We start from the raw sequence: 17,147 nt of genomic DNA, 5'->3' as shown, positions 1-17,147 counted from the left end.
GTTAGCTGCTATGGAAGCAGTAAAATACACACCAAAATTTATCCAAGACTGCATCATGGTGACTGTGTAATAGAGTTTGACTCTGCAGAAAAGAGTAGTCACAAAATCAAAGACAAAAAAATAAAAAATACAAAACTTTTTCAAGCACTGATCTTCAACTTCACATTGGTCAGTGCAAGTCACACCTCTTTCTACATGAGCGCATGTGGAAATCTCCCAATTACTGTCCAGATCAAAAATCCTCAGGACATGATTGTTTAAGGTGAGAAAACCTTTTCCTCAGGGAATGTACAGAATGATCTTGACCAGTTTGCCGCTCCTTAACTTGCACTTGAAGAAGCACTTGCATACAAACAGTTCTTTCAAAATATTCTCATGAAGCAAGAGGAACGGGCTGGCTCACCCTCCTAAAGGATGCTCTCACGTTGGCGTCAGAGACTGAAATTCAGAGTCATCAGGGAATGTGGAAGTTTGTGAAGGTTCCTCCATGTTTTGATGGTCAAAGTGAGCATAGATAGCGAATAACACAGTTAAAGGTGACATCCTTTGGACAATTCATTACTTTATTTCTTACAGTAGAGTAAAGGGAACTACAGAGGCATGAGAGAGGAGTTGGCCAGAATTCATTGGAAAAGAACACTGGCAGGGATGACGGCAGAGCAGCAATGGCTGGAATTTCTGGAAGTAATTCAGAAGGCACAGGACATATACAGTGCCTATAAAAAGTATTCACACCCTTTGGAGGTCTTTATTGTTTTAAACATTGGATCACAACGTATTTAATTTGACTTTTTTTTGACGTTGATCAACAGAAAAATCTGGACACTGCAATTTCTACCCCCTCTCTCCATCCTTCTTTACAGAACTGCTCAAGATCTGTCAGATTGCATGGGGATCATGAGAGAACAGCCCTTTTCAAGTCCAGCTACAACTTCTCAATTGGATTCAGGTCTGGACTCTGACTTGGCCACTCCAGGACATTAACTTTGTTGTTTTTAAGCCATTCTTGTGTAGCTTTGGCTTTATGCTTGGGGTTATTGTCTTGTTGTAAAAGAATTCTTCTCCCAAGTTGCAGTTCTCTTGTAGAATACATCAGATTTTCCTCCAGGATTTCCATGTATTTTGCTGCATTCATTTTATCCTCTACCTTCACAAGTCTTCTAGGGCCTGTTGCAGTGAAGCATCCCCACAGCATGATGCAGCCACCACCATGTTTCACGGTAGGGATGGTGTGTTTTTGCTGATGTGCAGTATTTGGCTTACGCCAAACATAGCATTTAGTCTGATGGTCAAAAAGCTTAACTTTGGTTTTATCAGACCATAGAACCTTCTTCCAACTGACTTCACAGTGTTCCACATGTCTTCTGGGAAACTCTACCTGAGATTTCATGTGAGTTTTTTTCAACAGAGGCTTTCTCTTTGCCACTCTCCGATAAAGCTGCGACTGGTGCAGTATGGCAACAGTTGCTGTATGCGCAGTCTCTCCCATCTCAGCCACTGAAGCTTGTAACTTCTCCAGAGTTGTCATAGGTCTCTTGGTGGCCTCCCTCACTAGTCCCCCTCTTACACAGTCACTCAGTTTTTGTGGACAGTCTGCTCCAGGTAAATTTAAGCTGTGTCATATTATTTCCATTTCTTGATGATTGACTTAACTGTACCAAGTGGTTAAGGCATTCGACTAGCGATCTGAAGGTCATGAGTTTGAGCCCCAGTCGAAACAGTGTGCTGTGTCCTTGAGCAAGGCACTTAATCACACAGTGCTCTGCGACGACACTGGTGTGAAGCTGTATGGGTCCTAATGCCCTTCCCTTGGACAACATCAGTGTCGTGGAGAGGGGAGACTTGCAGCATGGGCAACTGCCTGTCTTACAGACAACCTTGCCCACGCCTGCACCCTGGAGAGTGAAGACTTTGGTCTCGCAAGACTAACGGATGCCTTTATTTCAAGAAATACTCAGTGCCTTGGAAAATATTTTGTATCCATCTCCTGATTTGTGTTTTTGAATAACCTTTCACGGAGTTGTTTGGAATGTTCTCTTGTCTGCATGGTGTAGTTTTTGCCAGGATACTGACTCACCAGCAGCTGGACCTTCCAGATACAGGTGTATCTTTATTATAATCAATTGAAACACCTTGACTGCACTCGGTGATCTCCATTTACCTAATTATGTGACTTCTAAACCCAATTGGCTGCACTAGTGATGATTTAGTATGTCATATTAAAGGGGTGAATACTTATGCAATCAATTATTTTGTGTTTTATATTTCTAATTAATTTAGATCTCATTGTAGAGATCTGTTTTCACTTTGACACAAAAGTCTTTTTCTGTTGATCAGTGTCAAAAAAGGCCAAATTAAATCCACTATGATTCAATGTTTTAAAACAATAAAACATGAAAACTTACAGAGGGTGGGGAAATACTTTTTATAGGCACTGTACATCCCAAAAAAATATTCTAAAGGAAAGATGACAGAGCCAACAAAAAAGCCAAAGAGAGGGCACTTAATACAGCAAAACTTAGTGGGAAGTTACAGGATTGGGAAGCGTTTAAAAACCAACAGAAAGCAACTTAAAAAAAAGTCATTAAGAAGGTAAAGATGGAATATGAAAATAAGCTAGCTAATAATATTAAAGAGGATAGAAAAAGTTTCTTCAGATACATTAAGTGTGAAAGAGAGGCCAGAGTGGATATCAGACTGCTGGAAAATGATGCTGGATAGATAGTAATCGGGGACAACGAAATGGCGGACAAACTGAATAACATCTTCAGCATTTTGTGTGTGTTGCTCAGATTTCCAGCATTGCAGATTTTCTCTTGTTCATGATGAACTGAATAAGTATTTTGTGTCAGACTTCACTGTGGAAGACACTATCAGTATGGTGAAAGCTCCAGGTGTTAGGGGTCATGAAGTGTGTGAAGTTACCATGACCAGAGAGATGGTTCTTGCGAAATTGAAAGGTCCAAAGTTAAAAAAAGGTCACCTGGAACAGATGGTGTACACCCCAGGGTTCTGAAAGAGGTAGCTGAAGATATTATGGAGGCATTAGTAATGATCTTTTAAGAATCACTAGATTCTGGAATGGTTCCAGAAGACTGGAAAATTGCAAATGTCACTCCACTCTTCAAGAAGTGAGAGAAGCAGAAGAAAGGAAACTATAGCCCAGTTAGTCTGACTTCAGTGGTTGGGAAGATGTTGGAGTTGATTATTAAGGATGAGGTCTCAGGGTACTTGGAGGCACATGATAAAATAGGCCATAGCCAGCATGGTTTTCTCAAGGGGAAATCTTGCCTGACAAATCTGTTGGAATTCTTTGAAGAAATAACAAATAGGATAGACAAAGGAGAATCTGTTGATAATGTGTACTTGGATTTTCAGTAAATCTTTGACAAGGTGCCACACATGAGGCTGCTTAACAAGCTTCAAGTCCATGTTATTACAGGAAAGGTTCTAGCATGGATAAAGCAGTGGCTGATTGGCAGAATGGGAATAAAGGGAGCCCTTTCTGATTGGCTGCCAGTGACTGGAAATATTCTACAGGGTTCTGTGTTGAGACCGGTTCTTTTTACATTATCTTTCAATGATTTGAATGATGGAATTGATGGCTTTGTTGCAAAGTTTGCAGACAATATGAAGATAGGTGGAGTGGTGGGTAGTTTTGAGGAAATAGAGAGGCCTCAGAAGACAGACAGATTAGGAGAATAGGCAAAGAAATAGCAGATGGAATACGAATGCACCTCTGACGTCATTTCTGCCCGGAGAGGGCTGGAAGGGAACTGCTTAAAAGCCAGTGCCGCGAAGTTTGAATAAGTGAGTCTTGAATACGACTTACAGACTGTGTGTCATTATTTCTAGCTCTGTGTGTAGCACATCGCTACACTTTGATAATAAATTTACTTTGAACTTTGAAGATTGTTGTTGCAACACCACTTAACCAGCTGATCTATCTCACTCTTGTATGCCTCCTTGTCACCATTTAAGATTCTGCCAACAACATCTGTGTCACCCACAAATTTATAAATGGTATTTGAGCTGTACCTAGCCACAGTCATGGGTGCACAGAGAGTAGAGCAGCGAGCTAAGCGCACATCCTTGAGGTGTGCCGGTGTTAGTCGTCCCAATGAGGAAGTCAAGAATACAGCTGCAGAGAGAGGTACAGACTCCCAGGTTTTGAAGCTTATTGATTAGTACTGAGGGGATGACAGTGTTGAATGCTGAGCTGTAATCAATGAGCAGCAGCCTGATGTAGGTATTTCTGTCGTCCGGGTGGTCCCCGAGGTCTAATGCAGAACCATTGACTGTAGATCTACTGTGGTAGTAGAAAAACTGCAGTAGGTTCTTAGGCATCTTTGCCTAAGTCAGGGGTGTCAAACTCATTTTAGGTCACGGGCTGGATTGGGCAAAACGCGACTTCATGAGGGCTGGATCAGTAGTGCGCGCGCGTGCTCCTACAGCTTTCGTTGCCTTCGTTGTTTTAATCTGCTCTCATGTTGTCTCAGTCTCTGCTGTAACTACAAAGTGTTTCACTTTACACATTTCATTTCTTATGAAGAAGATTGCCTAGCAAGCATTATTTTTATGATTGGTATTAACTTACAGTCGTAGGCTACAAGAAAGTTGTGATGAGAGAGAGAAAAAAAACGATGCTATTTTGGCTCAAATTCTTTTGGGAGCCACACCCTTTCGATTAATAAACCATTTGAAATCGAACATTAGCAGACACCAATGTAGACCTAATGAAACAAATTGTAAATGTAGGCTACACAACTGCACCTAAATTTTATTCGCTTGCTTCCAGCAACCAAACTCAACAATGAACATAGTTAGCCTCTAATTTTTATTGAAGTGATCACATATACAATAATAGAATTGTCAGAAAATGAATGAATCACAATATTATGACACTCAATATTTCATAATGCATTTTGCTTACATGTCGCAGAGCATCGAACAATGTCACTCATTTTTCACTTGCTGCTTCCAGACACCTGACATCTCTTGGCTTTAACCAGCCTGTCAACATCAGGGATCAGTTTCTGGGCAGTTGTGATTTTCATAATGTCATTTAGATGTCTGTGTGTCAGCTGCGAGCGCAGTTTGGATTTGTTAATGTTCATTATGGAGAACGCCTGCTCACTGAGATATGTTGTCCCGAACATGCAAAGGATCTTTGAGGCAAAGTCTGTCATCCTGGGGTACATCGGTCCCAGGTATTGATAGAATGAGTCCAGATCCACAGTCTCAAATTTATATTTCAAAGCTAAGTTACACTGAATTTCAATTAGTTCCATTTGGAGTTCCTCCAGCACATCTGATGCTGCGTTGATGGCAAACAGTGAGCAAAATAGTGAGAATTCCTTCTCGAGCTGAGTGAAACATTGAAACCATAGAAAAACTACAGCACAGAAACAGGCCTTTTGGCCTTTCTTGGCAGTGCCGAACCATTTTCTGCCTAGTCCCACTGACTTGCACACGGACCATATCCCTCCATCCATGTATCTGTCCAATTTATTCTTAAATGTTAAAAAAGAACCCACATTTACCACCTCGTCTGGCAGCTCATTCCACACTCCCACCACTCTCTGTGTGAAGAAGCCCCCCCAATGTTCCCTTTAAACTTTTCCCCCTTCACCCTTAACCCATGTCCTCTGGTTTTTTTCTCCCCTTGCCTCAGTGGAAAAAGCCTGCTTGCATTCACTCTATCTATACCCATCATAATTTTATATACCTCTAACAAATCTCCCCTCATTCTTCTACGCTCCAGGGAATAAAGTCCTAACCTACTCAACCTTTCTCTGTAACTCAGTTTCTCAAGTCCTGGCAACATCCTTGTAAACCTTCTCTGCACTCTTTCAACCTTATTAATATCCTTCCTGTAATTTGGTGACCAAAACTGAATACTCCAGATTCGGCCTCACCAATGCCTTATACAACCTCATCATAACATTCCAGCTCTTATACTCAATATTTTGGTTAATAAAGGCCAATGTACCAAAAGCTCTCTTTACAACCCTACCTGCCTGTGATGCCACTTTTAGGGAATTTTGTATCTGTATTCCCAAATCCCTCTGTTCTACTGCACTCTTCAGTGCCTTACCATTTACCCTTTATGTTCTACCTTGGTTTGTCCTTCCAACGTGCAATATCTCACACTTGTCTGTATTAAACTCCATTTGCCATTTTTCAGCCCATTTTTCCAGCTGGTCCAAATCCCTCTGCAAGCTTTGAAAACCTTCCTCCCTGTCCACTACATCTCCAATCTTTGTATCATCAGCAAATTTGCTGATCCAATTTACCACATTATCATCCAGATCATTGATATAGATGACAAATAACAATGGACCCAGCACTGATCCCTGTGGCACACCACTAGTCACAGGCCTCCACTCTGAGAAGCAATCCTCTACTACCACTCTTTGGCTTCTTCCATTGAGCCAATGTCTAATCCAATTTACCACCTCTCCATGTATACCTAGCGACTGATAACTAACCTCCCATGCGGGACCTTGTCTAAGGCCTTACTGAAGTCCATGTAGACAACATCCACTGCCTTCCCTTCATCCACTTTCCTGGTAACCTCCTCGAAAAACTCCAAAAGATTGGTCAAACATGATCTACCACGCACAAAGCCATGTTAACTCTCCCTAGTAAGTCCCTGTCTATCCAAATGCTTGTAGATTCTGTCTCTTAGTACTCCCTCCAATAACTTACCCACTACCGACGTCAAACTTACCAACCTACCGGATTACTTTTCGATCCTTTTTTAAACAACGGAACAATGTGAGCTACTCTCCAATCCTCCGGCACCTCACCTGTAGACACCAACATTTTAAATATATCTGCCAGGGTCCCTGCAATTTCAACAGTATAGTCTCCTTCAAGGTCCGAGGGAATACCCTGTCAGGTCCTGGGGATTTATCCACTTTAATTTGCCTCAAGATAGCCAGCACCTCCTCCTTTTCAATCTGTACAGTTTCCATGATCTCACTACTTGTCTCCCTTAATTCCATAGACTTCACGCCAGTTTCCTCAGACGCAAAAAACAGTTAAGATCTCCCCCATTTCTTTTGGTTCCGCACATAGTTGACCACTCTAATCTTCAAGAGGACCAATTTTATCCTTTACAATCCTTTTACTCTTGTGTCGCCAAACCAAGTTATCAGACGATTGATGCTGATGAGAGAGATAAGGGAGACAATGGAGAAATGTTCAAAATGTTAATGAGAGAGGAAAGAGAGATAACGGAAAAGAAACACAATTCAGAATATTGACAGACCAGTTACTTTGAACCTGAACTGTTTGAAGTTTGATGGACAGGCGATACCCCAGTAGGGGGATAAAAAGAACAGGTTCACTAAGGCATGACAGACACCACAAGATCACGAGATAACGAGACCCTGGAAGAGCCGTGTGCCCCCACAAGTTGGTGAGAGTTTGGAGGTCCAGTTCGCGGGAACCGACCATAGAAGCACAGGGTGCAAAGGTACGATTGGTGGGAACTTGGTGTGTGTGTCCGCCCTTGCCTGGGTGCCGGGTTCACCGCGGAAGAACGGTCGTATTCGGAACAGAGGGGTCACAGTCGGTGACCACAGCGGGATAGAAGACATAAAAGGGTCCGCCCGAAACCACCTGTGAACATCAAAGGTCTGCCTGAATCAAATTTGCATCTCTCTCTCTCTCCAATGGCACAACAGCGATTACTGCGAACTGTACTAAGCTGAACTGAACTCTGCGTCACTTGAGACTGATCATTTTACTCCTAGACTGCGATAGAGCTTGGTTGATTCCTATTACCCTAGTTCTGTGTACGTGTGTGTTTTATCATTGCTAATCTGTTGCATATATATCCTTACGATTAGAGTACTGTGTTACTTATTTCTTTAATAAAACTTTATTAGTTTCTAGTAAACCAGACTCCAACGAGTGGTCCATTCTGCTGGCTTGGCAACCCAGTTACGGGGTATGTAATACTCTTAATATACCTGTAAAAGCTCTTTGGATTATCCTTCACTTTGACTGCCAAGGCAACCTCATGTCGTCTTTTAGCCCTCCTGATTTCCTTAAGTATTTTTTACACTTTTTACACTTTTTACACTTGTAGACTTGGAAACGATTCTGAAACTCACTTTTCAGCCGTGATATTTTGTCCTTGTACCTGTCCATGCTGTCATTATTCCCATGAGCGACACACACAGATTGCAAAGAGGGGAAATGAGCTGTGTTGCTCCAGGATAGCTGCATCTCCCACAGGCCTAATTTAATTTGAAAGGCACGAATGCTGTCGTAGTATTCCGTAACAAGTTTGCTGCGGTCTTGCATGTTAACATTAAGCACATTTAAGTGCTCTGTTATATCCACCAAAAATGCAAGATCATGAAGCCAGTCTGGGTCATCCAACTCTGCCACTGGCTTCCCTTTCTCGTTCATGAATAGTCCAATTTCTGCACGTAATTGAAAAAACATTTGAGCACAACTCCTCTGCTCAACCAGCGGACTTCAGTGTGGTAGGGTAGGCCATGTCCAATATTACTTTTGGACAAAAGAGTGTCAAATTGCTGAAGGTTGAGTCCCTTGGTTCTAATAAAATTAACCGTTTTGATTACTACATCCATGACATTGTCCATTTTCAGGCTCTTGGTGCCTCTTGGTGTATAATACAATGAAAATTCCAGAATTCCTGCTCTGAATTCTCTGTCTGAACTTTCTCTCTGAGTTTCGCAACAATACCTACCTTTTTCCTCGAACATGGACGGTGCGCCATCTGTTGCCATGCTGACAGCGTGACTCCAGTCAACCCCCAGTCTGTCCAAGGCCTCAACAAGGCTGGAGAAAACGTCGTTTGCCATTGTGGTGTTTGTCATGGGCACCATCTCCACAAACTCCTCGGTGACGGTCAAAGATGCATCAACACCACAAATAAATATTCCCATTTGAGCTACATCAGTCACGTCAGTGCTCTCATCAATTGCAATAGAGAAGGCAATAAATGACTTCACTTTGTCTTTTAGTTGACTGTTCAAATCTCCCGATTCTCTCTGCCACAGTATTTCTTGACAAGCTGATATTACCAAAAGCCTGTGTCTTCTCAGGGCACACCAGCTCAGCCACCGTCAGCATGCATGCTTTGATGAATTCCCCCTCTGAGTATGGCTTCGACGCAGCTGCTATTTTGTTGGCAATAGTATAGCTGGCCTTGACAGCTCCATCATGAGTCTCTCGACTTTTGGTGAAAACTGATTGCTGTTTTTTTCAGAGCTGCTTCAAGCTCGTTTATCTTTTGCATTCTGAGTTGTCCTGCATACTTGTCATATTTTTCTGCATGTAACGTCTCATAGTGTCATTTGATATTGTACTCTTTTGCCATAGCCACTTGTTGCGAGCATATCAGACACACAGGTTTGCTGTTGACCTCACAGAAGAAAAAACGATCTTTCCAATTATCGTTGAATATCTGACCTTCGAAGTCAACTTTTCTTTTCTTGGAAAGCATTTTGAACCACAGCAGCAAACAGTCTCAGCCTTGCTACAGGTGTTCCTTACCTGAGTACTCTGTGTGTGTGTGTGTGTGTGTGTGTGTGTGTGTATATATATACTGTGTCTGACGACGTAAGTGGGGCCCTACTTGTCTTCAGTGCAGGGTGGTAGGTGCTTGTGCACAGCGGGTGGTTGACTGCTGCCTGTTGTTTTCTAAGTACACACAACAAGCTGCCGGCGCAGCAGGCGGCACAGACAGCGGTGGGAGAGAGAGCGGCTGCCGTACAGATACATAATAAATGGTCGTGAATATACTTTTTTCCCCACCCCAAATCATCCCGTGGGCCGGATTGGACCCCTTCGCAAGCCGGATTGGATCCCTTCGCTTTGACACCCCTGGCCTAAGTCCTTCTTTGATTTCTCTGATGGATGACTTAAAATTATCTACCTTTAATTTTGCGAAGAAGGGGAGTGTAAATACTTAATATTAAATTGAGGATTAATTATGGAAGTTTTTTTTAAACAGACCCAGATGTATCAGTTTTACAACACGCACATTCTCAAGTTGACAACCGTAAGTGGAAAAATGCTTGGCAGTAGTGATCCCCGTGGAGTTGTGAAGTAACAGGTGTTAAAGTTGGCAGAGCAGCTTTCTGCTGAGTGTGGAGTTAATAACAGTAGTGGCCAAGGGAAATAGTCTAAGACAGCTTTTTTCCTGGAAGATTTTACAGCAGGAGAAATGATAGTCTTTATTTAAAAGGGGTTAATTCCCTTGCATAATATTTGTAATGTCTGTAATTATTTGGTTACAGTGTTTATGTAATAATGTGCTGAACATTCCTAGTGCTCTCCTGCAAATATTTATTTAGCTATTCCCATCAAGGAAAGAAGAAAATAAACAGGCAAAATTTTGTGTCAAGTGTATCCACATGAGTGGGCTGCATTGACAAGGACAGCTTTTAATGTCCACTCTCAATTTTTGTTGAGGTGGTGCCAGTGAGGCACCTTGAGCTGCTTCAATCCTTGTGATGATTATCCTCATAAAATGAGGTCAGGAGTTCTTGGATTTTAACTCAAAATGGTGAAAACGTAACAATATATTTCCAAGTACTGGAGAAAGGTTTGGGTCAGAATTTAAAAATAATAAATTCCCATACATTCCCTGATAATTTTGGCTCAGGGAGGGTCTGCTGAAAAAAAAATTACCAAATGGACTTAGTGCACTTTGTAATTCACATAGCAGCCACCTGTTGATTATGGAGGAGGCACTGAGTGTTTAGAGTGGTAAATAGGTTGTGATCAAGCAGATGCTTTTATATATAGTATTTATCTTGCAGTGTTGCTGGAATCATGTTCTTCCAGGCTAGTACAGAATTCGGTCACACTTATAATTTATACCTTCCAAATGATGAAAAGATGTGGAAAGCACAGAGGTGACTTACCTGCCACAGTTACATCTGTCCGTGATATTGACATAAAGCCCCATTTTATTGCAAAATATTATAAGGCATGATAAATGTGCTAAATAAGATAATTTCAAAACAGTCTTTGGAGGTCGAAACTAGGTATTCATGAGGTACTGTGAACTAACAGCAGCAACAGAAATGCATATGATTCATAATCTGTGACTTCATGGCCTGGCATGTCCCTCACTCTACCATTACTATCAAGCTATGTTTAATGTAGAGTGCAGAAGGACATGCTAGGAACAGCACTAGGCAGATCTAAAAATAAAAATACCAACCTAATGAAGCTGGACCACCACATGTATGCTAAGTAGCATGAATAAGACCAAGCTCACAACCAATGTATCAGATTGACAATTTGCAGTCCTATCACATCTAGTTGTGAATGGTAAAGAAACAATTAAACAGGATGAAGCTTCTAGTACCTACATTGGGTACACACATTTTTTTTCATATATTTTTAGCTGAGACCGAGATTTAAACTAATGGTTCTTATGGGTCACTCTCTGAAAATGGGGCCACAATTAGCTTGTTAAATATTGAAGAAGGCCATTTATTTGAATAGTCACTTCAGCAAATTTCCAACATGAAAATGGCAATCGTCCTCATCTCATCAAATATATTTAACCTTCAATGCACAAGCCCATTTGTTTATAAATATATACAGACCCGCTGAAGGGTCTCAGCCCGTAACGTCAACTGTACTCCTTTCCATCGATGCTGCCTGGCCTACTGAGTTCGTCCAGCACTTTGTGTGTGTTGCTTGAATTTCTAGTATCTGCAGATGTTCTCTTGTTCACTTATAAATATATCCATGTTCTATATTCATCCTAATCTAGATCAAATAATGACCATGGGACAAACTTAAGTCTTGTTGGAATTCCTAGACAAAGATACATTTACATATTGGGCTTTAATAATGTAAAAATGGAGAAAATATATAGAATAACCTGTAACATAATGCATCTCTTGTATATCATATACTTTGTTACAAAACTTAAACATCAGTGCTATCTTCTGTTAACAATGTTATTGAAAATCTTTACCCACCGTAGGCTTTTTTCCTTCTTTCAGTAGTGTTTTCCTTCTCAAAACTCCTTGAATTGTGACACATCCCGGGAAGAAGTTCACTGCCAGCTCTTCAGATTCCACAGAACTGGGAATAAGAAAAAGGTAACGTGATGAGCATTGATACAATGCAACAAATCAAAATGGGTCAAGGATGTTCAATACATTTCAACTTGAAGGGTATCTTGACCCAATTTTTTCTTAACATGTAAAAGCCAGAAAGCTGTTTTTCAATATAGTTCAGAGCTCCAACCACATACTCAAAATTTGATTTGTATTTAAATTTCACCATTGACATTTCAAATTATTTGCTTGATTAAATCAGAGCAGACACTGCATCACAATTGTTAAAAATTACCGAACAATCTTGAGACTTGTGTTTCATGCTTCACCTTACAGTATATATTTTCAAATGACTTTTAGACAGCACCATTACATAAAACAATTTCCAATAAATTTATATGTAATGGAATCAACCGAAGCTATGTTGCAACATCAGGAGCCTATTAATCCTGAACAACAAATAATGGAGTAATGATGACTTTATGTGAAATAGACATATCTAAATTAATCTCAGGCACTTCCCAGAAATGTTCCCTTCAAAAAAGGTAAATTATGAATCATGTTAGAACAGTTATGTGACAGCTTGATTACCTGGATGTTAGAATCACTTTTAAATGAAAACTAATTTATTCCAATAGCAATTTTCTTCCTTTCTAATTCTGTCCATGCTCTCTTGAGCGCAGGGACTGTTTTATTTATTGCATTTATTGAGATACAGCATGGAATTGGCGCTTCCGGGCCTTCAAGTCCCAGCAATCCCTTAATTTAACCCCAGCCTAATCATGGGGGAATTTGCTACAATCAATTAACCTACCAACTGTTAGGTCTTTGGACTGTGGGAGGAAACTGAAGCACCTGTAAGAAACCCATACCGTCACAGGGAGAACGTACAAACTCCTTACAGGCAGATGCGGGAATAGCCTACACTCATTACACTACTTGCCCCAGCCTGCTCAACAATAGCTCACAGAGCCAGTCTCTGCACATTGCCTCAGTAGCTCAGTCCATAGTAAGAAGGGCAAGTGTTTGCACCAAGATCCTGTAACGGCAGCTCCTCCATCACCATCCCTCCCTCCCCCACTCCATTCCTTCCTTTTGCATCCTTATCTCTCTCTTGCTCTGTATTAGTACTATGTTTCATGGTAACATATCCTGAGTACTAAACTGGGTACTACAGTATATGCACTTGGTTTACACAAACCCATGAGAATTCATTCTGAGTTCACAGGTTGTGCTGAAGCAATTGATTTGAGCAGGAAAAGTACATTGTGATTCAGAATCCAAAACTAAGGAAAAGCCTGTCATCTTTGATTCCTGTTCCAATTATATTCCAGGAAGAATGTATATATGCATTCATTTGACTTGAAGTTCCTTAAACAAGAAGTACTGTGCTTATGAAAACTTATCCTATCAACTCCTTGTCCCATCTGGTACAACATCACCACTCACAGGCAAATGCTGTACACTCTCTCACTGGTTCACTCAACATTGAACTATGCAGCAATAAGATTATCATTTTATTACTGCAGAAACATCAGTGGAGACCAGTACTTTGCACCTGCATTCCCAGAGCAGCAGGTAGTCTGACTGCATGAGTATTTTCAAGGTGACTTTGCACCTATGCATGTCTGAACTCAGGATTAAGAGCTCGACAATAAATAAATCAAAGATCTGTGGGTAGCACAAAGCAGCATTATCAATTCATTGTTTTTACTAAATTAACTACTAAAGGAGCTAGGAATACATTTATCACCTTATCAGCAGTCAATGAAACAGGTGCTGTTCCTATTCAACTGATCTCTGCTGGAAAGTGCACAGTTAAGTGCAAGGCTACGTCCACACTAGACGGGATAAATCCGTAACCAAAGCTTTTTCTCTTCCTTTTGACCCTCCGTCCACACTGAAACGGCATTTTCCTCCCCTGAAAATGGAGCTTTTCTAAAACGCTGTCCAAAGTGTTTAAATCTGAAAATGCCGGTTGGGTGTTGGAGTGTGTACGGGGTAATTGGAGGTTTTAAAATACCTGTCGTCCCTTTCATCGGTGAAGAGACTATGGCTGTAGGAAATATTTCCAGGGTGACCCCTCTGTGGGAGTGGGGAATATGTTGGTGGGGTCACCCGGGAGTCTGTGTGTCTGTATGTATAGCTATTGTAGTGGCTACGAGGCTGGTATTGTGGCGGTGAAAAGTACTGAGGGGGAGCCATCATATTCCTCAGCATCGCAAATCCCTCTGCAACAGAGTTAGTTAGTTTTTCAATGTTCATCGTCAGCCGGGTCATACTGTCCATGAACTCCCTGTTGGTTTCCTCCATATGCTCCAGTATTTGTTTTTTCAGTTTTAAGTCCTCCTGCGCGAGAGCCAACAGATGTCCATCGTTTGGCAATTTCCCTTTAAGTTTTTCTAGTCTGTAACTGGACAAACGCCACCAAGTATACCGTTTTCTCTTCACTTGTTTTCTGTAGATGTGTCCTGCGCATGCCCAGTAGGAGGAGATTCACCCAAATACCTGTTTTAATGAGGACGGAGGTATTTTCAAAAACGCCTGGTGTGGACGCCTATCATTTTTACGCGAAACCAGCATTTGCAAAATTATCCTGTCTATTGTGGATGTAGCCCAAGTAAATATGTATATATCTGTTGACATTTCACAAAATGAAATTTAGATTCTTTTTAGCAAATTTGCAAATGTGACCACAAATTGCCACAAGAGCGAGCATAGAAATGTTTTGTATTCCTCATTTAAAAAAAAGTTTGATTATCAAAGGACACATCATAACAGCTAACATGCATTAAATTACTCCTAGTAAGAACATTGTTGAATTCTTCTGTGGTGCTGTCATGGTAAAATTCTTATTATTCAGAACAAGAAACATTATCAGGATGTACAACACAGTAATACACTCAGTACTTTGACATCAGAAAGAAACTGAATCAAACACCCAGAGACAGAAAGGCAATCCAAATTTCAAAATCCACCACCATGTTGGTCAGTTGATTCAAAGGAGAGGAAGCAAATTCATTGATCCATTTTAGTTTCACCACCCTGATTATACTTCGGACAGAAGGGAAATGAGCCACGTGAATTCCTCTTAGAAAGAGATTATTACCTGTTGGTTTTCATGTGCCTTCGAGAGCTATTCCTCCCAACTCGTGGCACTGGACAAAGAGAATAATAGAAACGGTTCCTGCAGAATTTTATTGTAGTTTTAAAAAAAAACAATATGCAGAAAGATTGTATGTATTTATAATTATCAAGGTATTGTGGCACTATTAAATAAATTAAACAACTGAAGTAAGACAATCACAAACTGGAGAAATTCCGCAGGTGCTGCAAGTCCAAGCCACGTACACAAAATGCTGGAGGAACTCAGGAGGCCAGGCAGCATCTATGGAAAAGAGTAGTTGACATTTCAGGCCGAGACTCTTTGGCAGGACTGGAGAAGAAAATCTGAGGAGTAGGTTTAAAAGGTGGGGAGAGGGAAGCGATGGGCAGGCAACAAGATAAGGTGAGAGAGGGAAAAGGGAATGGAGAATGGGGGAAATACCAGAAGTTCGAGAAATTGATGTTCATGGCATCAGGTTGGAGGCTACCCAGGATGTTCCTCCAACCCAAGTGTGGCCTCATCAAAACAGTGGAGGAGGCCATGCATAGACATATCTGAATGGGAATGGGAAGTGGAATTGAAATGGGTGGCCACTGGGAGATCCCACTTTTTCTGGTGCTCAGCAAAGCAGTCTCCTAATCTATGTCGGGTCCCACTGATAGACAGGAGGCCACACCGGGAGCATTGGACAACAGACTTTCAGGTGAAATGTCATCTTACCTGGAAGGACTGTTTGGGGCCCTGAATGGTAGTGAGGGAGGAGGTAGGAGGCAGGTATAGTACTTGTTCCACTCTCAAGGATAAATGCCAGGAAGGAGATCAGTGGGGAGGGATGAATGGACAAGGGAGACCACTCCCCCTCCTCTACCATTCCCCCTCCTTCACCATTCCCCATCCCTTTTTCCCTCTCTCACATTATCTTGTTGCCTTCCCATCGCCTCCATCAAGTGTTTCTCCCCCTTTTCTTTCTTCCATGGCTTTCTGTCCTCTTCTATCAGACTCCCCCTTTTCCAGCCCTGTATCTCTTTCGCCAATCATCTTCCCAGCTCTTTACTTCATCCCTCCCCCTTCAGGTTTCACCTATCACCTTGTATTTCTCTCTCCCCTCCTCCCATCTTTTAAACCTACTCCTCAGCTTTTTCTCTCCAGTCTTGCCAAAGAGTCTTGGCCCGAAACATCAACTGTACTTTTCCATAGATGCTGCCTAGCCTGCTGAGTTCCTCCAGCATTTTGTGTGTGTTAACTGAAGTAAGAACAATGGGGTTTAGGATCACATGTACTATTAAATGACAAACACTCAGTGGATTCCAATTTTCCCTCATCATGCATCTTCTATCTGGTATTGTACACCTGATGTAACTGGGTACGTGTTGGATGTTGAATGAGCATTCAAAAACTTCGCAATAGGCACTGCATACACAACCACTGAAGTCAGGCTAAACAGCCAATAATTCATTATTTGTCTTTCTCCCTCTTAAAGAGTAGAGTGACACTTGTAATTTACCAATCCCCTGGAACTATTATTGACTCTAGTGATCCCTGGAAGATCACTATTAGTGCATCCACAATCTCTTCATACCTTTTTCAGAACCCTGTGGTATAGTCCATGTTGGCCAGGTGACTTATCCACCTTCAGACTTTTCAGCTTTCAAATCACCTTCTCCTTAGTGACAGTGACTACACTCACTTCTGCCCCTGACACTTTCAAAGTTCTGACATGTACCCACAGTGAAGACTGACACAAAGTACTTAACCAGTTCGTCTGCCATTTCTTTGTTCCTTATTACTACTTTTTCAGTGTCATCTTCCTGTGGTCCAATGTCTTCCTTTGCTTCTCATTTACTATTTTTATATCTGAAAATACTTTTTAGTATCCTCTTTTATGTTACTAACTAGCTTATTTTATTTCTTTTCTTATTACTTTTAGTTGTCTTTTGATGTTTTTAATAAGATTCCCAATCCTCTAGCTT

The 17,147-nt window shown here is 41.3% G+C and overlaps 1 protein-coding gene across 6 annotated transcripts in view; it reads right to left on the bottom strand.

Annotated features, from left to right (window-relative positions):
• The window catches only part of ralgps2 (Ral GEF with PH domain and SH3 binding motif 2), a 567,568-nt gene that overhangs the window by 59,450 nt on the left and 490,971 nt on the right, over positions 1 to 17,147 (bottom strand). For 5 of the 6 annotated variants that reach the window (XM_072274320.1, XM_072274319.1, XM_072274317.1 and 2 more), the window contains 2 exons: positions 15,181 to 15,258; positions 11,991 to 12,096 (listed from right to left, as the gene is read on the bottom strand). In XM_072274320.1, coding sequence (XP_072130421.1) covers positions 11,991 to 12,096; positions 15,181 to 15,258 — 184 coding nt within the window. The remainder of the gene's footprint in view (positions 1 to 11,990; positions 12,097 to 15,180; positions 15,259 to 17,147) is intronic. The other variant, XM_072274321.1, reaches the window with a different exon arrangement.

Source organism: Mobula birostris, chromosome 12 (genome assembly GCF_030028105.1).
Source record: "Mobula birostris isolate sMobBir1 chromosome 12, sMobBir1.hap1, whole genome shotgun sequence".
Classification (NCBI taxonomy): domain Eukaryota; kingdom Metazoa; phylum Chordata; class Chondrichthyes; order Myliobatiformes; family Myliobatidae; genus Mobula; species Mobula birostris.
Note: the sequence above shows the minus strand (reverse complement) of the source record. Positions and strands in the feature narration are given on the sequence as shown.